Source organism: Anser cygnoides, chromosome 17 (assembly GCF_040182565.1).
Source record: "Anser cygnoides isolate HZ-2024a breed goose chromosome 17, Taihu_goose_T2T_genome, whole genome shotgun sequence".
NCBI lineage: Eukaryota > Metazoa > Chordata > Aves > Anseriformes > Anatidae > Anser > Anser cygnoides.
Window position 1 is genome coordinate 4,955,329 of NC_089889.1, and position 23,233 is coordinate 4,978,561.

The following is a 23,233-nucleotide window of genomic DNA, read 5'->3' on the forward strand; positions in this document are numbered from 1 at the left end:
CAAAAGGTTCACCTGGATTAGCAATTTATCCTGGGCACAGCACTTTGAAGTAGCTATCCTTTTTCAGAATGCAACCTGCAACAGATGTATCTTGAGTATTTCAAAGCCTTAACTTCCAGCAAATTAAAATATGCAGTAGTACAGTTACAAACACCTTTGAAATGCATTATATCTGACAGAATATTTGTTTCTTAAGTTAGTACATATATATTAAGACAACTAAATTACATTGAAGAAAATGTACTAGTTATTCATGATATATATATCTAAAGGTTGTCAAGATATTTTGATGTATGTTACTTTGTGTATAGAAAAATAAGAGAAGAACTAAGAGGGAACAGAAACATGTGTGGATAATTTTTTCCAACTGTTATTCATATATGTAAATGCTATGATATACACACATGAAAAATACTACATAAGACACAGGTATTACTGTTTTATAGACTTCAGTTGTAATAGAATCTAGAGATAATAATTAGTTCATCATGGTACCTCCCAAGAGTTTGCAGTTTCAAGTTATGGTGAGCTATAACACTTGGATAAAACAAAGAAATAAAAAGACATTACAGAATAGAAAAAAAAAAAAAAGTGCTTCTAGGGATTTCAGCAAATGCTTGAGATATGAAAACAAATACTTAGTCTTCGCTCTGTTCAAATTCTGCTCACATTTGCTTTCCACAAATGATGAAGTTGTATTTACATTTCATGTTTCTGGAAGCTAATACTCCCAAACGTTACTGGTAACTTGAGTATTTACTGTAATTATGGACATCTTGAAAAACAAAATTTATACTATTATATATACACTATATATGTAGTTCTATATTTTTCACTGTTTTTGAATCAAAAAATTAAGGAATACAACATCATTATTTATGTATAAAAACACTGGTATTTGCCTTAGAACAGATACCAATTTTATGGATTGAACCCGTCTAAAGTATAGAAGGGTTCAAAAACAACTGGAAAAAATCAGAGGAGCAAAACCCATCAAAGACAATGATACGATTGTTGTCTCAGGAATTCTCTGAACCTCAAATCTTCAGAGCCTGGGAACGGACTGTCACTGCACACTTGCACTCTTGTACTCATCTCAAAGCATCTGCTTTTGGCCTCCGTCAAAAACAAGCCAGGTGAACTTTTGCTCTGACTTGGTACAGCTGGTATTATGATAGAGATCCTTAGCACATGGAGAAAAAAGATCAGATTCTTCAAAAACTTTAGTTATTAAAAATTATGGAAAAGCTTTTGCATGAACATAGAGCGCTTTATTATATAAGTGCAGAAAAATAAATTTGCATCTATCTGGCATGACTAGCATGATAGCACGACTTTTCTAAAACTCTTGTCTCAGGTAAGGCGTTTGCAGACAGAAATTAAAATGTAGAAAAAATTCAGAGATCCTACATGTCTTTTAGGAAATGTCCTTTTTTAAATGATATTCCCTTTACCTGGTAGTTTCTTTCCTGGACCTGTTTCCCTAAAGCTTCTCACTCATAAATTTGTCAAGAGTCAGATGAAAGATACTTCCTTTACTTCACTAAACTATCTGTGAATAGAATTAGACAATAAATACCTAAAACAACTGTTAGCCACCTGTTTCTTTGTCTCTATTGTTCCCAAAGTTTACCTCATTTTGCCAACAGTGTTGAAGAGTAGGAGAGAAAGCCATATATTTAATCCCTTTTATATCAGTGATTTGAATACCTCAAATTTGATGTCCTCAGTTATGTTTTGAGGTCAAAAAAGCCTTCTCTTCAGAACTAAGACTGAAAAGCACACACCCGTGATATCCCAAATTTTTGACCCATGCAATGGATACATATTGTGTACATTGCTTACAGTCACAAGCATAACTAGAAAATATCACAGTAACTAGGTGAGATGGTTCCTTTTGCAAGCAATAGTGCCTTGTGATCCTAAGGCCTTAATAAAAACATTTGTCAACCAAAAAGATGACAACACCATGCACTGTGATAGAGAGATAGATTTCAGATGTCCTGAATACGAACCCATGCCATGCTGTCTGCATGCTGCACAAATGAGTAAGTGTAAGAGATACAAGTTACATATCTATTTCAAGGAGAAATGCTGACATTGAAGTATAAAAAAATTAGTTTAAGTCGTGCAACACAAAGCATGGAAGACAGAAGAGGGATGATAATGCACCCAGGTACAAGGATGGCATAAAACTAAATCCTGAACATTTTTTTCACTCTATTCCATTATGTGAGCTCAGGTGTCTGGCAGGATTTGGGGTGTACCACCTTTCCTTACTTTCTGTTGGAACCTTATATACATGGAGCAACACAGAATGCAGTTTTGGCATAGATGCAGTGAACTGGCCATAACCCCGTTCAAAGGATTTAAAAAGAAATTCTATATTTAAATTAAATGAGTTAAGAAAAGTATAATTCTGAATAATTACAAACAATTTGTGAGCAGAGAGGTACACAATAAATTAGAAAATCATTTATTTACCTAGTGCTATTAATTTTTAAAGAATTCTAGAATACAGATGTAGCTATGTGCCCATGTACTTTATAAAACTTTTTAGATCATTATGTCGTTATACACATAAAGACATTATGGAGTAAAGTAGGTGCCTTGCTTAAATTCACATGAATAGACAAAGCCATATGTATAATATAGTGCCAAGGATAATGACACGTAGCTAGCTAAAACAGCAAACAAGCTTAACAGGCCTTCAAGTAGTAGATGTAGTTAGTGCTAAATGATTACATCCATAACCACTCACATATATCAAGGACAACCTATGTTTTTTGGCTAAATTACTGAGTATTTGTCAAAAATTAGTTTTCATTAGAGACTGATTAAAACCAAGATCACAGGCTGTAATGTCTATTATACTCACTTAAGTCATGAGTGTTAAACTGCTGGCAACTTCACAACCCCAACATCTGCTTTCTGAAGTTCTGTCAGATTATTGCTTCTGACAAACTTTTGCTTGCAGTGCAGTCTTAGGGCTGGCTGATGGGTTTGTGATTTTATTTTGTTATTGGAAGTCTACATAGCACAAAAGATGGCTCTTTTTTTATCTTGAAATGAACACGTTTTCTCATGAAGAAAAAAAAGTGAAAAATCTTGTACTTCAACTATTTTCCTTTTTATGATGAATGTTACACATCTCTGTGCTCGGTATGAGACAAACTTATAGCTTTTTTATTGTCCAACAAAATAGCAAATGGGATAGCTGTAAGTACCTATTCTAATGTTCAGTTACCTACACAATATGTTACTCCTCAAAGTGCATGATCATGTGTTTGCCTGAGAAATGTTGGTGAGATACATTTACCATACAGAACTGCCGCATACGCAGCAGGTGCACCTTCAAAATACAAATTGTACAAAATATCTCAATTTCTGCACACGGGTTTAGAGTTCCCCTATCAATTGCTATCTGCACATGGCAATATGTGCTTTGATTTGATGCATTCTTTTTTCTGCTTTCATTTTTCAGTTTGCATCAGTGAATTGGCATGTGACTTCAACATTGTGGCTGACAAAATCTAAAGAGGGGTTGGTGAGAGACCTTGATGTAGGTAGCATTTTCAGCTTGAAGGACACTTGAAAAATTTAGGAGTCTGCCTGACCCTAAGAAAGAAGTCAGCTTTGGCCAAGTCACATTCTATTTGTTCCTGAGAATGTTCTATATTTCCTTATGCTTACTGAAGGGAACATACTAGCCTAAAAAATTAGGCATAGCTTCTATTGACAATTTTGGCTCCAAAATATTGCATCTACAATGGCAAGAAATCAAATTTCAATGGAATAATGACAGCTGTAGCAAAATCTATTATATTTAGACATCTCTATACTTCTACTTCTTACCCATGAAAGTCGCTGCCAATGGGTTCTACATAGAATTTCCAAAATTTTCTTCAGAACATTTTAGGCAAATAATGTTATATACACTCCAGCTTGGTTATGATAAATAGCACATAATACTACATGTCAATATTTCCAAATAATCTCATATTCCCTCTAGTTTACATTATGTTGAAATTTTCTTTGCAATTTAAAGAAAACAAAGTTGGTAGTTTATGAATGATGATTGCATTGTTTTTTGGTCCCTTGGTAAAAGTTGCCTTGGAAAGGCTTTTGTCTTGACTGTATCTGCTTTCTGTTATAAATCAGATGAATTGTGTATACACATTATGTACAAATTCAAGTGTAGACAGGATATAAATGCTTGTTAGCTGCTGTGTTTTACTGTTGACTGCGGGATTCTTACATTTAAAACCTCTAACAAGTATCTGTAGTGTCTACAGAATTTACAATCAAGCAGAAAAGGCTATAGCTGTTACATGTTTGAATTATTTTTTCACTGAGAAATGTTTCTTTACATTCCTGTGAAAAAATTATCTTAGGATTGCATCCATATGATATACTTTTTTTTTTTTTTAATGTATTTCAACTAGCTGCTATTAGCTTGATTTTTTTTTCTATTTGAATCAGCTGTTTTTATGACAATAAAATCATGTAAACCATAACAGTCCCAAGCATGCTCCTTCATCATCACTTCCTCATCAGAAGTCCCTATTTTAAAGTAGTTTTTCTTGACTTGGCTTATCAAATTGGGAACAATGTCTTGTGTAAACAATGGGCTTTATAGAATTAGCATAGATATGCTTTATTCACTTTATTTAGAAAAATATCTAATGATAAACTTTGACACCTGTTTTGCTACCTGACAACAGATGGAGAGAACTTCACTAATTTTAGCTTATTAACCAGTCATAGTTGACTGGCTGTGACTCTTCACCTGAAGAATGAGGGCTTAATTTCTCAGACAAAAGCAGAGGGTAGGGTTGTAGAGGGTAGGTTGTTCCCTGCTTTGGGGATTTCTGCACTCAATATTTTCTATTATGATTAAAATATCAGAAAAGATACCTGCTGGATTATCTGGATCAAGTTAAAAGATGGGAATAAAGATGAGGCATGAGAATTATGTTTAGAAGATGAAACTATGCAGAAGGAAATGGAAGTGTGAGAGGTTGGGCTGGAGATGGGTGAAATCCAGGTGGGTTGAGCAGTTCTGAGGGACTAGTGGTGGACTGTAATGGCACAGCACGCAAACCAACGTGATCAAAATCTGTCATGCATCCCTCTTGCTCTTTCTGGAGGGATGTGTATGTGTGTAGTAAACTTTCCTGTTTTGGTAATGTTCTTTTATTTTCTATATATCTGGCACTATACCTGGACTTGAGAAGGGAGGACTGAAGATGTGAGGTCAGTGGTGGCCCATAGTTTCTGAGGGGGCTTCCTCTACTCCCCAGGGCCAGCCGGTCTGGGGGTGCCTTCATTCGGGTGCCCTGCCCCTCCAGTCTGCCCTTGGCCCCCCATCGGGCCGAGGTTCTCCTCTCCTGCCATGTCGGCTTGGCAAACCTCTTCTCCCCTCACGGTCCAGGCGCTGCGAGTGGCGGTCTCACCTCAGCAGCGCTTTCCCGCGGGCGCTCTCCGTGACAGGACCGTTACCGGTTCCCGCTCTCCCCCCTCAGCCTCCCGGTGCCGGGCGCTCGCCCCTCAGCCCGAGGCTTTCCTGACCCTCATGCCCCGCTCCCCGGTGGGGGGTGGGTCCCCCGGCTGTGGTGATGGTGGTGGTTGTGGTGACAGTGGTGGTGGTGGCACCCCCGTCCCCGGGGGCGGGCTGCCCGGTGCACGCGTGGGTTCCCTGATTGGAGCTGGTCCTCCCTCAGCCCGCAGGTCACCGCCTCCGCTCCCCGCCGGGGCTGGGCTCCCCTCCTCTCAGGGAAAAGTGCGTCTGTGTGTGTGTGCGCGTCTGCTGCCGGCCCCCAGATAAAGGCACGGGAAGCGGAGCCGCAGCGAAGGGCGCCCGTGTTTAGCGGCGAGCAGCCGGGGGGCGACCCAGCCCCTCCGCTCGGAAAGTTTTCCTTGGCGGGGCCGGGGGTCCCGGCAGCCGCTGCCCCCCCCCCCGGCTCTGGGGCAGGGCTTCGAGGGGCCGGCATGGGCAGGAGCCCCCCGCGGTGCTGAGCGGGGTCTCGGTGTGTGCCTGCGGCGATGGCGAGCCGGGGGAGCTAGCGGGGCGACGGCGGCCGAGCCTCCCGGAGCCGCTCCCGGGACGTGTCCCCGTCTCGGCGGCATGGCGGGGGCTACCCGCGGCGCCGTGCCCCGCCGGGCGGCTCTCAGCCCGCTGCGGGCGGCCCGCAGCCTGCTCCTGGCGGCCCTGCTCCGCGGAGGTAAGCGGGGGGGCCGCGGGGCGGTCGCGTTCGCGCTCGGGCTGAGCTGGGTGAAGCCCCTCAGGCTGGCCGCTCGCTTTTCGCGGCGTGTGGGCTCAGTTCCTCCTTTCTCCTCGTTATTTCCTTTATCTCCTCTCCACGCCTTTATTTTCCCTTTTAAAATCCTCTCTCTTTCTCCTCTGTCTTACAGTTTCGCCCCCCCTCTCTCCCGTCCCCGTGTTTATGTGCATGGGAGAGAACCTTGCGAGCTTGCATCTGGCTGAAATGGGAAACGGGGAAAGTTTCCTTCCTCCCCGCCTCGGCGGTGGTGGTGTGTACCGACACATCTCGGAGATCCCCCTGGAGCAAAGGGCCCTTCTGCGTGGGAGGGGGGTGGGGGGCCCGGGCCCAGCGTGGGACGGGACGGGCAGCAGGGAAAGCTCCGAGGCACCAGGGGAGCAGTGGCAGTGTTAAGATCGTGGAATAGCATCCTTTAAATGAAGCGGGAGTTGTACAGGGGTAGCTTTAAAGAACGGGTAGAAGCCCTATTACCTGGGCTGGGCAAGGTGGCCGTTATCTGGGTTACATGGCCAGCTGTGGGCTGTGGTCGCAGGAGGTCATTTGGGTGGTCTGCTGCTGCCTCTGGTCACTGGGCTTCTGGGCCAGAGTCGCCTGGACAAAGGCAAGTCTGCTCTAAAGCGACTCGGGGATGCAAATTGGGTGGGATCCAAACAGGTTTCTACGCAGAATTATAGGTGACTGCCGTGTCTCCATGTCTGGTGATCGTGCTCAGACCACGTTAGTTGTGGACATCTGAACACAGCACCTACCCCTTGCCTTTTGGGGAGATGGAAACTTGTCAAGGTCTTTGCAGTTCCAGCTGTTGTGGTCATCCCTGGGCAATAAATATATATATATTTTGCTCTTATTCCCATTGCTGTTAGTGGTGCTAAATGACTAACATAAGGAGATTACTAATAGGAGTCTTCACTGTTCAGTTTGGTCCAGCCCTGCTGACTTCTTTCTCAGGGTGGTTGCATGGAGAGGCAGCCAGGATGTGTACAGAAGTATCTCAAGTGAAACAAAGGTAGAATTGGTGGTAAATCTTTTCCCACCCAAGAAAAACAGAGAAAGAACAGAGTACTTGGTACTGTGGTAAGCTCTTGGTAGGGAAAGCAGAGTACTTGGCAGAAAACTGCATGGCCTCTTAATGCCAGTCATTTTAATATAGTACATTAAAACTAATGGACATCCAAGTGACTCAATGTGCTGTGAAAGTGCTGATGTGAAGAATCTGAAATATGGGGTTTTGTTTGGGTTGCTGCAGTCTGGAGGTGAGAATCCTATTAGCCGCATGCTCACCTTCAGAGTCTGCAGGAGACTAAGACTTGTAAGGAGGGTTTGGCATTTTTTTCTAGGGCAATATTTCTCTTCTGCCATGCAGCTTTTACAGTCACAAATGCATCTTCTCCAATAAGCATTTGCATTAGACTTAATAGAGTTAGGCACTGATATATGGACACTTTCTGTCTGAAAATATTTTTACGAGAGAAATATGTAGGTGCTGCTTCTTAAGGGGGGGAGAAAGTGCTACAGTGAGAGGTTATAAACAACCCAGCCTCGTTAAGCTGTTTCTCTCTGCTGGAACCTGGGTCAACGTTGACTCAGCCGTGCTGTAAAGAAGTCAGCAGTGGTGCCACAGCCAGCTGCTACCAGCAGCAGCTGCTAGGAGTTGCTGGGCTGCGCTCTTTGGGAATAAAAGAGAAAATATTACTTTCCTTCAGGGAAGAAAAGCAGGGCTTCTGAGCAGAGAATTTGCCTCTCAGCATTGCTAGGCACAGTACGGTTTAGAAAAGAGCCGGTTAATTAAACTTATTAAATAAGGTGTTTGTATGGTTTCCTTGTGAGGCCTTAACAAGCATTTCATTTGCGCCCCCCTTGTGTATTTGCACTCCTTTGGTTGGCGTGTTAGGATAGTGATTGTTCTTGAGAGCCAAAGTCCAACTAAATGAAAGTCAGTTTATAGCTCACAAGTGAAAACGTTTGTAAATGTGCTGAGAAACTTACTATTATAGACAAGTTGTCCTTTGCTATTTAAAGAGCTATATTTACTTCTCTGAACTCATTAGCATCTCCTATCAGGCCTGAATTTCTAAGAAAATTCTCCTGAAATGTTGCCTTAGGCCTCAGTGTGCCATTATGCTGTGGTTATTATCAGGCTAATAATGTTAATTCATTCAATCTCAAGAAAGAAGCTTGGCATTTAATTTAAGCCATGCCTCTAGTCAAACCAGGATGTATAAAAAGTCAGCGTGCAAAAGTGTTCTCGCATTTAGGTACACGTGCATGCTTTACATACCGATTACTGGATGCCTGTTCTCTAGGTGGAGAGTGCGTGTGAAATCATATTTACACAAGTAAATCCCAAGTGTATATATATTCCCTTCAGGAAATGACCTCTTTTCAGCAAAGTGCTAATGCATGTGCTTAAGCCTCTTTATAGCCAATAGGAGGTATTCACGAGCTTGAAGTTAGATATTTTTAATTGTTTTCTTGAATTGGACCATAAGTGTAAAGGCAAGTGTACAGCTCTATTTCATTCTATAATGCATAGACAACCGGGAATTCTGTGTCGTATTATCTGTGAACTAAAACAGAACAGTAGAAACCAGAAATACAGAATTCTAAGTCCTGAAAATGAGTTTGGGGATGTAGAGCTAGAGGATTGATTCATTTGTGTGAGAAATACGTGCATGCAAGAGAGTATTGAACGTGAGCAGATGTTACATCTGCATAGAGTTACAGGAATTTTAGGTGCTCAAATAGCCTTTGTACAAAAATGCAGGCACAGTTGTGCATCCAGAGGTTGGTGTAGCACCTGGTTTGGCTCTGCTATTGCTTATACCAAAATCATGTAATGAGATCTTGTTTTAGTTAGTGATGTGGGAACTGATTGAAGCTCTTTATTGTGAATTTTATTTTCTTCCAATTTTAAATTGTTCAAGCAGTTAGGTGGCTTTTTTGTACGTTATTTTGGAAGATCAATAGCATGACATACCTCGGTGTTATGGAACGCTTCCTAGATTTTCTTTCTCAATTTCATCATGTTAGCAGTAGCTAAGAACACAGCAGGGACTTGCATTAAGTTAAATTATAACTGCACAGGGTTTAAGTGACTAATCTAAGATATAACACTGTCAAAATGTAGACAGTGCTATTAATATTCTGACTTCTCATATTTAATAGCAGATCTTAAGGTTTATTAGACACTGCACTTAGTGAAATATGCAACAGTTGTATTATAAATGTCTGTTCAAGCATGTGTCTAATTGCATGACCACGTGATATAAATGTCATACCAGTAATCATTTCTCTAATGCATAATATGTGGCTGGCTCCTGAATTGTGGAGCTAAGTATCTGTGCCAGCTGTGGAACTTTCACTTGTATGAAATCAAATAATGAACAGCACAGCATTAAGTTTTCGTAAATTGCTAAATATTAGTAAGCAATGGTAAGCTATGTTCGCTGAGATTATCGAGAGTTGGGGTTTAGTTCTGCATTTTTGAACTCTACTGATGACGCAGTGGTTCAGCACCACTGAAAAGTTGTCTTGTAACGAATAGCTAGAAGCTCTATAAATAATGGTAAACTTGTTAGAAGTGTTGGCATACAAACTTTCCTAGGCAGGGTTTTCAAGGTAATGCCCCTCTGCAGTAAATATCTCAGAGCTGTTGTTCGTAGCTGTGGTTAGGGTCATGTCTCTTCAAGGCAGTTAGTCTGGAGACAAGTAAAGGAAAGTTTGAAATCTTCAGTGTGTGACCACTCCACAGAAGAGGTGTCAGATTTGTTGCCCTGTTCTAATTTTCAAGTTTTTGGTAAACTCTTAGATTTGATCATACGCTGCATGCCAGTTTGTGCTGCCACACTGAGAGTTTTGGCAGTAGTTCGTGTCTGACAGGCGGTACTTAAATGTGTCCTAGCTGCTGTGAGAGAGACAAAAAAGCCTGGCATGATAAAAGAGGTAAAGTAATATAGTAACAAGTTGAGAGAGCTTCAAAGGAGTGTGTAAAGACAGCTATAGAAAATCATCTAATATGGATACTAAAAAGCTAAACTGAGGATGTAAGACAGAAAGCAAACACACTGTGGGTGAATGACAAAAATAACTCACCCATCAGTTTGAAGGAGACGTTTAGTGTGTACGGGGTGGATTTGATGCCAAAGAGGAGAGTGGATTTAGTGAAAGGAAAGCTGTTTAGCAGGAATCAGATGCTGCCTCCACTGTCAGGAATACCGCTGCCTTGCTGTCTGAACATTGATCAGTTATTTCCTTCTTACTTTCCTGGGCTCTTGTTCACTGTGCTCGTCTCGTTGTTGGTTTGTTAGTTTTTGATCCTGGTTTGGCCACTTTATTCAGGGAGATGTTTTTAGTTTTTAATATCTAAATGCTACAGTGATACAAATACAGAAAATAATCTGTGATGCTATAAGATGCTAACTCTAGGTGTTTGACTGAAATTTGGGTGCTCTGTCCTTCATAGTGATATGCAATAACTTACTGGCCAGAAAACCTGCCGTTGTCTAGGTCAAACTCTTGTCCTGACTTGCTCTTGCAGGCCTGAGTCCTTTATATTTTATTCAGCCTTCCTTGCAGACTCAGTACCCTAGCAAAACAGTTTCACAGTGTTCAGCTCTTCAAGCAGTTGTACTGTTTTGTGTTCTGTGGACTGGCTCAGGCTCTAGTGACAGATGTGACCCCTTTGAAACAGGGACGGACAAATGGTGCATTGAAAGTTCATAGCTTCTGCAGTCTCCTCACTTAGAGGTATCTGGTAAAAGCCTGCGGATGCTTCTAGCTCGGGAAATAATTTTACTCCAGTAAAGCCTGTATCTATTTTAGTTAGTAAATGGAAATACTCTCTCTTTATCTATTTGTTCACATTTTTGGGGTCAATACACAGCCTCAGGTCACCGTTTTTCTTTTCGGTTCTATCTAGTGAAATGACCCAGCAAGTTTACTCTTCTATTTTCTTTGCTGTTCTAAAACATATTAATCTATTGAGCTTGTATTCCATAAACAAAGTGTCATCCCCATCACTAAAATTACAGGCATATTTGCACCACCGGTCAATTAGCTGAATTTTTCTTTAGGGAAGTACATTTGGACTAAGTGGTTCTTTGCCACTACACTTCAGAAATGTGCTAATGTCTTACTATTGCATCACTGACATCTTGGGTCAGTAACTTCGTGTGCAGAGACAACCTCTTCTGGCACTTCTTTTGCTTGAATAACACAGATCATACTAATCATAGTTCCACTATCGTTATCAAAAGTGTTCTTTTACGACTGCAGCTTCAGCAGCTTGACAGATGTAAATGGCTAGATGAGTCTCCTTAATTGAACGCTGCTTTTATTATGTACTGCAGTAAGCATTTAATCTGATTTTACCATCCAGTGGTGTTACAAGTGTCATGCCTAAGGTCAAGCACCTTTTTTGTTGTTTCCTCTCATACAGCATTTTCAGCTGTCTTCTACAAACTTTATTGAAGATGAGATTTTGTAGAAAGACACTAATATTTTGCAATGGTGTCATTTTTATCATAAACTTAGCAGAGTGCTATTCTATTCGTTAATTTCTGTTGCTACCAGCATTTGGGTGTTCACTGCTTTTTGTTGTATAGTTTAAGATTGGGAAATGCAAACTTGCTGCGAGGGAAGACAGAATTGTTAAGTGAATTAGCCTTTTCAATAATTTGAGGCAAACTAAGTCACAATATAATGATGAGGGATTTGACGTTTGTGTGAAAACTTTGAACTTAAATACGAATAAAATCTAGGGGAGAGCTTCTCTTTTTTGGAAAGTCACTTTAAAAGAAGCTTATGCTTTTGAATAGAACAAATCCTTAATGGTCTCCTGAGCACATGTAAAAGTCAGCTTCTCTGTGCATGAAGAGGAAGTCTTAAGTAAATAAAAGGTAAGCTGATATCCCCTGATATTGATGCAACAGAGGGGTTGGTCCACTAGATTCTGCTCTTTAACTGCAACATAGAATCACAGATGTTGAAATGTATCTACAACGATACATCTAATGCTGTATTGCTTAGGTAATTGCTTTATTTCTTCGCTTGATTAAAAAAAAAATCAGCTGAACTGTTCTTTCTTCAAAAATATTTTAAAAACTGATAAAATTACAAAACAAAATGGGGAGAAAGGGGTAAAAAGCTTCCTTTTTTTACTTTGTGAAAGTTTCCTTTAAAAATTATCAAAGCAAAATTTAGATGCAAACACAGTTTTTTTTTCTAGTAGTATTCAAATATGAATTGACAATAGCATAGATACTATATAGAGCACATCATTAGTATTTTTCTATAATATTTGTTTTCATATTGCAGAAATGAATCACCTTGATATGACTACTGTGAAAGGATTTGTCATTCAAATGTCTTCTGAAAAGCATTTTACCTTCACATAACGATTTAACTTTTTTCTTCCCATTGAGAATGAAAACAAACTTCAAAATGTTACAGTTTCTGTCCTTGTGAAATTCCATTTTCCAACCAGTTGTATTGCCTGAGGGTACAGTTCCTCACCAGCTTGAGCCAATGTAAATTGGTGCTGCCAGGTTTCTGCCCTTGCCCAAACTGAACAACCCTCTTTTTGTGCCAGCACTGGCAAGCATTCCTCTCTAAGCTGCTTCAGGGAGATAAAGCACATACAATATTTTTTTCATAAAGGGCAAGTTTGTATCACCGTGGGATCAACTGACTGCTTGTATAAGCAATAGCAGGAAAAAAAAAAAAGATAGGCCTAAGTTGGGGAGAAATGGCTTAAGTGATTACAGTACTGCAGCCTAACACTTACAGCAGTATGGCTTTAATTTGTTCATGTGACAACACAGTAAGAGAAGAGATTATGGGAATTGCTTACATTATATATCCAATGCAGGATATTAAACGCTGAGAGGTTAGAGAGTGAACACTTGGTGAACCATGCAGCTTTGATTTTTTTTGTATTGGGTGTTTTTTCTCTTGTTGATCCTATATAAATAAGTGATGTTTACATTAATATAGTGCCATTTCTACACGCAGGTAGAATGTGCTTTTGATGACTAAATTGTTTTGTTGAATTAAAGACAAAATAAAAACCAAAACCCGCCATCAACAACTGGTTTTTTTGTCTATTATTACTATCAGGACTAGTCGCACTGCTTGTTATTAAAACTGCCATTAAGAGTTTGGTTTTAATTTAAGTTTTCCAGTCATTAACTGTTTCAGCTGAAATATTCCATGCCAAGCATCTGCTTCAGACTGAGTAAATTTTCTTTCCAAAACTTGAGCCAAGAGTTCAATGGTTTACAAAACAGAGCTATGTAGAGGGAGAGGAGGGGTAGTGTGGATTTTCCTTTGTTTAAAAATAGTTGCTGACCTCTTCTATGAGAAGTGCTTGTACTCCTATGAAACTCCCCAGGAAAGGGGTCTTGTGAGATCACTGAAAGAAGTCTGAGGTTGGTTTGATGGGATGTCAAGTCAGAAACACTTGAAGGAATGAATTTGCTCACAACAAGGAAAAACTTGTTGCATCGTTACAGTTAAATGCTATGAAAATTGCCTTGCACTAGGCCTATAACATGATAGGGATGAGCTGTACTTGCCTTGCAGTTACAAATCTGCACTGCAGAAGTCTGACCTGGGCAAAGTGTAAGGTATGGGTAGGGTTGCTGTCCATCCTTGTGTTCACAATGCTCTGTCCCCCTTCCTAGCTGCAGGGCGGACTTACTGGAAGATGAAATTGCTTCATAGGAATAAAGGAAGAACAAAAGCAAGAGTTTAAGGTGGGAAGCAAGGTGAGCAGGAGGAGAATGACGCAGGAAAGTGTGGTCTGAAAACTAGCAAGGGCAAGAATCAATTTGGGGACAGATGGGAGAGAGTCAGGTATTTGGGTGAGGAAGAAGACTAGAAGCAGAGGGAAGGGTCTGATTGTGGAAGGTGGTGTGCAGGAGGAGGTTAGGATAGGGGCCTGCAAAAAGGCAGAAACATTCAGAACAAGATGAAGGTTGTGTAAGGAAATGTCTCAGGACTGGGATGGGAATGACAGAATGAGCAGAAATGTATCAGGGAGCTAGACAGGGAGCATGGGCAGGGTTAGGTCACTTTCTGATGGAAAGAAGGACTCAGGCTTGAGCAGAATGGGTATAAAAGTGCACAGCTGCTAGCATGTTTTTGTCAGATCCTGGGATGTGGAATGAGTTCCTGTAGTAAAGGACTGTGAAGTGATGTGGTGTATATGAAGAGGAAACCATTAGACAAATAGGGAGCAGGCCTGCTACCATGTCGCCCTGCCCCAAGGCCTGTTGTAATCAGGCAGAAACTTCCTGTTGCCATCAGTGGGTATGGAGTTGGGCCCAGCTGTTTTCTGTTTTAATTCACAACTTTAATTCTTGTGGTCTGCAACTGAATTACTTGTACAATCACTGTACAATGCAGTGGGACCTGTGCTGGGACAATGAAGCCTGACCGATGGCCAGTATTTACTGGGCTGTTAAAGCATGCTTGGTACATGCACTCATCTTCAGCATTTTCTCAGTTGGTGAGAGAAAACAATTACGGCAGAGAACACAATTATGCCTTAGCCATCTTTAATCTTTTAAACCTGACTTAAAAAAAAAAAATCAGTTCTTAAAAAAATTATTTTTAATTTCACATCTCAGTAGAAAGATCCAGAATATTTGTTTGTACTCTGTAGAATCAAATGACTTATTACTCTGCTGGCATGAAATAAAGAGTAGCAAATACAATAAATAACTGCTGTGGAGAAGGTAATATAATATTGACATCTCAGTGCCTCTTAATTTTCACTGATGAGAACATCAGGGAAAAGGGAGATTGAATTTGGCTGCCCCTTAGGGAGGGTGGACACCTGCATGTGAATAGCATGAGTATGAAAACTGAGGAGGGCTTCTGTTTTGTATGAAACTTATGTAAAATTTTGTAGAAGAACAATTTGTATTACAATTCTGTCAAATATATTAGTAAATTTAGGTTGTCAATACTTGCACTTCTGCCTTTTCAAGGATGAGTTTATTATTTTTTTTTCAAATCTGCTTTGCTCTTCTGGTGGGTACTCTGATACTTGATCTTGTTTCACTGCTCCTGCTGTCCAATAACGGACTGATCAGACAGAAGATGATTTTCTTTGTGTACAGCTGTAATTTGTGATTTGAGTTATGCAGAGTATGGGTAACGTGACTAGAAAGGACTCCACATTTTCTGTGCTATAAAATGCTTGCTTAGTGAATTTCTACATGAGGCAGTCTGGCTGTGAATATTCAAAGGGAGCTGCACGTGCCTAACAGAAGGGTAAAGCTTGTGCCCCTTGTAAAAGCTGATGTGACATTACATGAGTTGGTGATTGTTCTTGGTGAGTCTCTGTTGTTTGTCCTGGTGTATCTTTATTGTATATATTTGAATCTCACTCTCATGACAAAGCTTACGATTTAAAAAGTGTTTTATTTAGCAAGGTAACTCTAATTTTCCTCTTTTACGTGTTCAAAAAGGAATGTCTTTTGTGAGAAATATTATTGAGCTCATACTGCTTTAAATGACTTTATGCCTCTCTTGTTCCTAATCATCCCAATAATAATGTCAGAAAAATCTATTAGAAGAATACCGAACTAAGGTACTGTCTTTCTATATATTTGTTTAACATGTCTTCGTGTCATTCTATCTTAGAGGGAAAAGGGAAGAAGAAATTGTAAGCAGGGTTCCCATGTTTCTTAGTTCTCTCTCCAGTTGTGTGTGTGTAAATGTGAGTGCTTAGGTAACCTCTGATTTCATTTGTTCATCTGTAAAACAGGAAGGACTAAAGCATTTGATTACCTTTCTGTTATAATGTGGGTAGAAAAAAAATATTTTCTTTGAGGTAAAATTGCAAGTTTTTACAAGTTTTGCAATTGATTAGATAGCAATGTGAATTATAATTGTTTCAATTTTACCCAGAAATATCTACCATGATATGAGACCAATATCACGTGATGGTACTCACCAGTTCACTGGATGTGCTCCTTAGTCATATTTCCAGATGGAGTCTGTAAGTTAATGTATTGTGCTTTGGAACATCAGCAAGATAATGGAACAAATTTTTCCAGTTGTGTGTAACAGTAGGGTTTAGTATATTGTGGGTTTGTTTTGTTTTGTTTTTTTCATTTGGAGCGTCACATACTCTGGATGAAAGGAGAGTGATGGTCTGGAAAGGCAAATGCTGATCTGGAAAGATGTGTAGTGCAGTATCCATCTGGAAGGTCCTTATTACATTACATATAGTTATTCAAAGAGCCATAGATCCATGCCTTGGCTACTTAACAGATTAAATTTGGATATTACTGTATTTCAGGCTCAAAGCATCACAATTCCTCAAGGCTTCAGGCTTCCATTGAACTCTAGTCTTGGTTTTGAAAATTCATTTGGAATTAAATTAGCTGTAGTGACAAAACTGTGACACTTTAATAGGAATCATCAGATGACATTTAAACATGATCATGTAGTGCTGTAATGCCAGAATTGGTTTGAGGTAAAAATCATGCCTTGAGGCAGTGTTGTTCAGGAGAGTCATAAAATGCAAACAGTTTATTTGAAGAGTACTTATATTGATTTGTTTTTGTTTTAATCACGAAGAGGAAAAGGGTCCACTTTTGTTAGTAGCAGAGATTTGTGAAGTTTGAGTTGAACCTACAGTTCTGAGTGCCTCTACAATTTTGGATCCTGACCTGGACCCTGAAGAGGACGTCTCATCTTTGTACATTGTATTTAGACCACTGTTAGTTTGACCCATCTAAATGTTAGGAATATTCTGAGCTTTCTTGTACTGTGTGGCTCTTGTGCATAGCCTCTTAACATTTGAGAAGAGTACGTCAAATTGAAGCCTTGGGTCACCAGTGCTTATTAGTTTCTTTCGAGTTTTGTAATTCATTATTTTATGAATGGACTTTTCTGAAACTAAAAATTCAATTTTAGTGTTAGAACTTGTATGTGAATAAATACAGACACTGGCATGAGCTGTTATCTCAAGTTCTAGCTCTTTTGTAATGAAGCAAATCCTACTCCATGGGCACTTGTTCATGCCCTATACATTGCATGCGAAACCCTGGCTCTGCATATTTCAGTAGGAGGCTTACCATTCATTCAGATCTCAGCCCACATGTATATTGCTCTGTATGCATCTAATAATTCATGGCTGCTAGGTACAGTATCTGCAGTATACCTCACTTTACCATGCAATTTCTCTCCCTGTGAAGTGAAACAGATTGGATGGAGAGGACATTTTTAGTGCTATTCATGGGCAAAGAACAGTTTTGTATTCTTTTGCAGCATTTATGTATCCTCATTTGCTGGAAGAGGGGAACTAGTTCAAGATGCCAGATCTCATTTGGCACTGCTAGACCCTGTCAGAGTTGAAACGATTTTGGAAATATTTTTCTGTTAATTAGTCTGTTTATAAGTGGTAAATACTGTTTGAAAAACACTGTTTCAGTGTCCTTCGTGGGAGAATGTTTAAAACAACTCATTGGCATCTGCGTTCAAATAATTCAGAAGATACTTAATCCAGATAAACTCCTTTACTTGTAACAGTCAAGTTAAATGTACTTATCCTTGCTTTCTTTTTTCTTTTGGGTGAAAACTAACATAATAAAATGTACCCAGAGCTTTCAGTTATTCTATCATGTATCTTGCTGTAGCCCTGCACAGGGTTTCAGGAGGCACAGAGAGAAGCTCTGACATTTTGGTGGAAGCTCTGTGAGCAGAACAGCTGTTTACTTTATCTATGGCTTTATCGACTAATTGTTCATGCAGTGCTTTCTGGCTTCAACTTGCTCTAGGTACTCCTGGATGTTAGTGTTCCTTTCTACCTGGAATAGCTGAGTGCTATGAAAGGGGGGCTGGTAGAACCAAAGTACAACCAAAGCAACCCTTAGTATTTCTTTGCATTAAATGTTAGAAGGCATAGCTGGAAAGCTCACATTCTGTAACCTGTTCTGTTCTTAGGGGTTTGGATATTTAAAGCTGTCACTGACATATCCCATCCAACCTTCCACCCTCTTGAAAGTAAGTTGTGGGTTGCCAGCCTCTGCTAATTTCTAATAGTTTTGAAGACATCTTTGGATTTATATTGAAATTCTAACATGCTACAATGTAAATAGCACTACATATGCATATAGGGTGAATATGCATTTCTGCTTTTCTGCCTGCTTCCCCCCCCAATCATAACTTAAAACTAAAAATGAAATCAAATAGCGTAAGCTTTAAGGAAATCATTTTGAAGAAACAGAAAATGCAAAACACATGGACTACTCAGAATGTGAAGACTTAGGGAAGAAATTCTTCATTGGAAAAACTAACTCTAGTGGGTTTAGTAAGCAACATTTCAAAGCAGTTTGAGATGAAAGGTCTGTGGTCTAATTCGTTACATATGTGATATTTCTTAATGGATTGGTACTATAGTAAAAAAGTCAGGGAAATAATATTTTTTTTAGTTTGTTTTTGGCCTGATTTGGTAGTTTAAAAATCAAGTTTAGTCACAATGTTATCTGAATATCAGAAAATGACATCTAGATTAATTGGTTAGTAATCTTTGCTATAATACCTTCTTAAAATGGGGCTTTCTCAAGCTGTAACTGTTTTAGCTGAAGTTTTCCATGCTGCATATTTTCTGACTGATTTGAGAAAGTTTCTGTGAAGTAGTTCAGTTGTTTCCAAGAACAAAGCCAGCTAGAAATTGAGTTCTAGCCAATTAGAATCACTTCCATGGGCAGCTCTACTTGGGTGAAATCCTGTGATTTTCACTGTTAGAGGCAAAGATAAATGGTGTTTTCTGTAATCTCTTTCTGAAGTGATGATGATGTATGAATGCTAGCATTCATTTTTACTAAGATTCATGACTGCAGATAACTCCTGCAAGCACGTCCCTGCATTAAAAAAAAAAGGGGGGGGGGGATAAAAATGTTTGTGAAGCCATAGAACTTTTAATTCCATGAATAATCTATTCAAAGTTGCCAGAGTTCTAAGTCTGAAAATTGTGTCTAGTCTGTTCTTAATTCAGCTGCCACCCTCTCAATTCTGTGTTGTTCTGAGAATGTTGTCTTTGTGGAGCACGCTGCATCTCAGATAAGGGTGACGTGTGTTTTCTTGTGGATGATTCCCTTTGACTGTCATAAGCCATCATAGTTCCACCTTTCAGGGTAAAAGCTGTGGAGCCAGGGAGGCTCTTGTGTGCTCTCAGAGTGCCTCCTTCCTCTTTTCCACTTCATGCAGAAAAGGGGGAGGAAGCAATCTTGGGGCATGACAAGAGTTAAGGAACAGGTGGTTATCTGCAGGTCTGCTGTCTCATTTCATACACAGGATGGATAGCTTCCTGGGAAAAAATCCCAGATTTTGTTTTGAAGGCAGTTATTGTCTGTGGACTTCTGCTTCATTTGTTACAGAAGTAGAAGGTGTGTAGATATAGCAGGCTCAGCATGGGTTTAACTTCTTAATCTAGACAGAGGAACTTTGGTATTTCAGAGTATAAATAGCCTCTGTGGCTGTCACTGTTTTGTTGTGTTTTTTTTTTTTGTACTCGGTGACAACATCCTGGAGTATTTTCAGTAGCCCCTCAGGAAGGCCACATGAGTGGCTCATGAGCCAAATGCAAGCTACAGAAAGGAGATAGGTAGGGGTTATATGGTTTAGAGCATGTTATGTTACCACTCAGAAACTTCCCTTGGCATTCAGGACTTCATTTTCTGAATCCCTTCTTTGTCTTTATTTACTGTAGCTGGACGTGTTTGCAGGTTAGCTTGTAGCTCATGGAAGGAGCAAAGATTGTAGGAAGATAAAGGTAGTTAAAGGAGTTTAGTAGGGCCCTGGGGAGTTATATTATGTTCTTGTTCCTGCCACAGCATTACTGCGATGCTGGAAAGAAAACAGATTTGTACATTATCCTTTCATACTTTTTTTAAAGAGCTGTCCTTAAAGTAAGCGAGAGATTTACTCTGAACTTATGCTAATGCTGTATTCTTCAGAAAATCAGGCCATAAGTTTTCTAAATAAGGAGTCTGTATTAGCAGATACTTCTGAGTTTAGTTACTAATTTAGCAGTACTGCAGTTCACACTCTTAAAAATTATAGAAAATTCTGTTCTAGGAAAATGCTGTGCAAGTAATTTTATTAATATTTCTGATATGCTCTGTATAGTAGCAAGAAAAGCTTATTGGAATAGAAATAATTCTGTGCAACACTTCAAATAGTCTTGAATTAGTGTATAGGTTATACATGATGGTAAAGAAATGGTGAGCAGCTGTCTATTCTTTCAGCCGTAGGAAGAAGTTATTTGGAAGAAAGAATATGTCATTAAAGGCCATATCTTAATGCATATGTATGTGGGGATGAATTAAGTTTAAGTCTGGATTTCCTTATTACTTTTTTTAGTGCTTTACTTGGCAAATGTAACATTCTTTTTGTGAAGAAACCTTCTGGCTCATTGTAGGCTATTCCTGCTGCTTTTAATATCCTTTGAGATTGATTCATGAAGTGCCAACATCTTGAGCTGTGGAAAAAGAGTAAGAATCTTAAAGAAAGACCCTGGTACATGGGAATGGATTTGAACTTGGACTATTTCAGTGCCACTTTCATCAGAAAGACATGTCATGATTCAAAGAACCTTTGCCATTAAGTAAAGCTATCAACTCGAGCAGTTCTATTTTGATCAAATACTGATAGCATTAGTGTGCAAAGAGTATAAAGAAAGTGTTTGGATCTGGCTTATTGGAATATTTCAGAAAAGTAGTAGAGGTTTCTCAGGTAACTTTTCAACATATCTGTACGTGATAACTACTTGGCAATATTTTTCCTCCAAGTGAGTAGATGAACTTGAATGTTTTTATATTAATGACATTCAGGTGACTTGTGTCTTGGTGTAGGATAGGTCAATATTTGTTTACATTTCACTAGCTGACAGTTCCACAGAGAAAACGATGTGTGGAAACAAAAGAAAACAGAAGTGAAAAGTTCAGTGGAAGAACGTTAGAATACCTGGTGCATCTTCAGGGGATGGTGGTGGACCCTCAATACAACCCACTTCAAACAGTGCGTGTTTTGGAAACTTAGCATCCACAGAGGTAATGGGAAGAAGGACCTGTGACCTTTTGGCTTCTCTTCATTAGTCCTTGAACAGACTGCAGGAAAAAGAAAATCAAAGCTATGCTTCCTTATAAACTAGGAAAGTTAAGTGTGGCCATTTTTCTGGCTTGCTGCATGTGCTCTGAGTAGTTTCAGAAGTATCTCTGATTTAGAAGCACATTCATAGGATGACTTTCAGTAGGTTTCAGGTGAGATAAAGCCTCTTCATTGATTATAGGGAGAGCTGAAAGAGCACCTCATTTAAACAACTAAATATAGTGGAATTAATCTGTGTAGGCTTCTATCATTTCCTGCTTTATTACTTTCCATTTTTTTCCCAACAGATTTCAGATCTATAGAATCCCTTAAAGTTATTTGCCACTCCCAGGGAAAGAGGATTCAATGCATTGCAGAAAAGGCTGAGTGCCTTCAAGGTGAAGAAATGGTACTGACCTGTATTTGGTAAGAAGGTCAATACTGTAAGAACCTCTCCCAGTTCTTAATTTAATGCATTTCTTTAAGGCAAGAGTGGAGTAGAGAACCTATTTGCAGACTTTCTTGAATGGTTTTCCCTGATTGTTTCTGTAGGAAGAAGTTACGTGGAAAGCTGACTGTAAGGAAAACTTTGTTCTTTGCATGTCAAGGTGGTAATAACCTTCAGAAGGTAACAGATACAGGGTACAAAGACACTCCATTAATTCTTTTTTTTTTTTTGTGAAAGAGGAAAGAATCAAGTATTTAGACAGAAAATCAGAGGTATCTTTAAGAAGTCTATTCAGTGGTTACAGAGTTTCTGGATACTTTATAGAGTTCCTGTCAGTGCCTTACATGATGGTATTTTCATCTGCTTACTTGCACATTAACATCAACTGCAGTGCAGGAGGTTCCTTAGTTGATAAGTCAGATTTTATCCTAGCGTGCTTTTTGCAAGAGGACTTCCTTGAAAGAAAAAACAAACAACTTTGTAGGCTGTTCTGTTTTTACCACATTACCGTAGATCAGTTTTTTGTAGTTCTGATAGCTTATTAATGTTTTCTGGAACCTGTTTTAGTTTTCTCAGACTTACCTTATTTTCTCACTTCCCTCTTGCTCCCCTTAAATGTCATCTATTTAAAAAAAAAAAAAGTAAAAAAAAAAAAAAGGAAACGTGGTGGTGTTCAAATAATTGTAACTGAGAACAGAGATCTTTGATTTAGACAGTGCAGCAATGCAGTCTGTTCCAGAAGCATAAGCTTTCCTTTAATAAGCAGCATTGACCCCGAGGGTTTCTCATAAGTTCGGTGAGTGATAGTGCAGAGTGGATGCATCGTGGTATGTCATGAAACCCAGACTGAAATCCAGAGCTTAAATACTGACAGTGAACCCAGAAGCTCTGCTTCATTCAGGTCTGGAAGATCCGCAAAGCACATGGGACTGTCTGCTCTGTACATAGAACAGCTCAGTATATCACCAAAACAACATCAGGCAGCTTAATTTGCTGCTATTCCTGCTCAGACAGCCTGCCCACATCCAGATTATGAGTAGACACATCTGCAATTATGCTGTGCTTCTTGCCAATCCCTAGACCTGTCCTCGAGAGCTGTGTAGACACAGGCAGTGAGCTCTGTTACATACGAAGGCGAGTCCATCAATTCCATGCCATGGGTACCAGATGCAGGTTTGGGTTCTGGCCAGATTGCCCTTGGCAGGACAAAGTTTATTGCCTCTTGTTTTATATTTTGCTTGTTTTTTAAATGTGGCCATTATGTTGGCCAAGTTCCCATAATAAATTATTTTTATGTACCTAATTCATTCTCAATGAAACAGACCAATCCATTAAGGATCCTGCACTAAAAAACTGTAGCTCATTATGTGTTCTTGTGGTGTATGACATCAGT

At 39.6% G+C, this 23,233-nt stretch overlaps 1 protein-coding gene across 5 annotated transcripts in view; it reads left to right on the forward strand.

Moving 5' to 3' along the window:
• Positions 1–4,844: 4,844 nt before the first annotated feature.
• Positions 4,845–23,233, forward strand: part of TMEM132C (transmembrane protein 132C) — a 211,321-nt gene continuing 192,932 nt past the window's right edge. For 4 of the 5 annotated variants that reach the window (XR_010825611.1, XM_066979271.1, XM_066979272.1 and 1 more), the window contains exon 1: positions 5,793–6,224. Coding sequence is in view for 3 of the 5 variants with exons in the window: in XM_066979271.1 (XP_066835372.1) it covers positions 6,128–6,224 (97 nt within the window). In the remaining 2 variants the exon portion in view is untranslated. Of the gene's footprint in view, positions 5,048–5,792; positions 6,225–23,233 lie in introns of those variants that run through there. The other variant, XM_066979274.1, reaches the window with a different exon arrangement.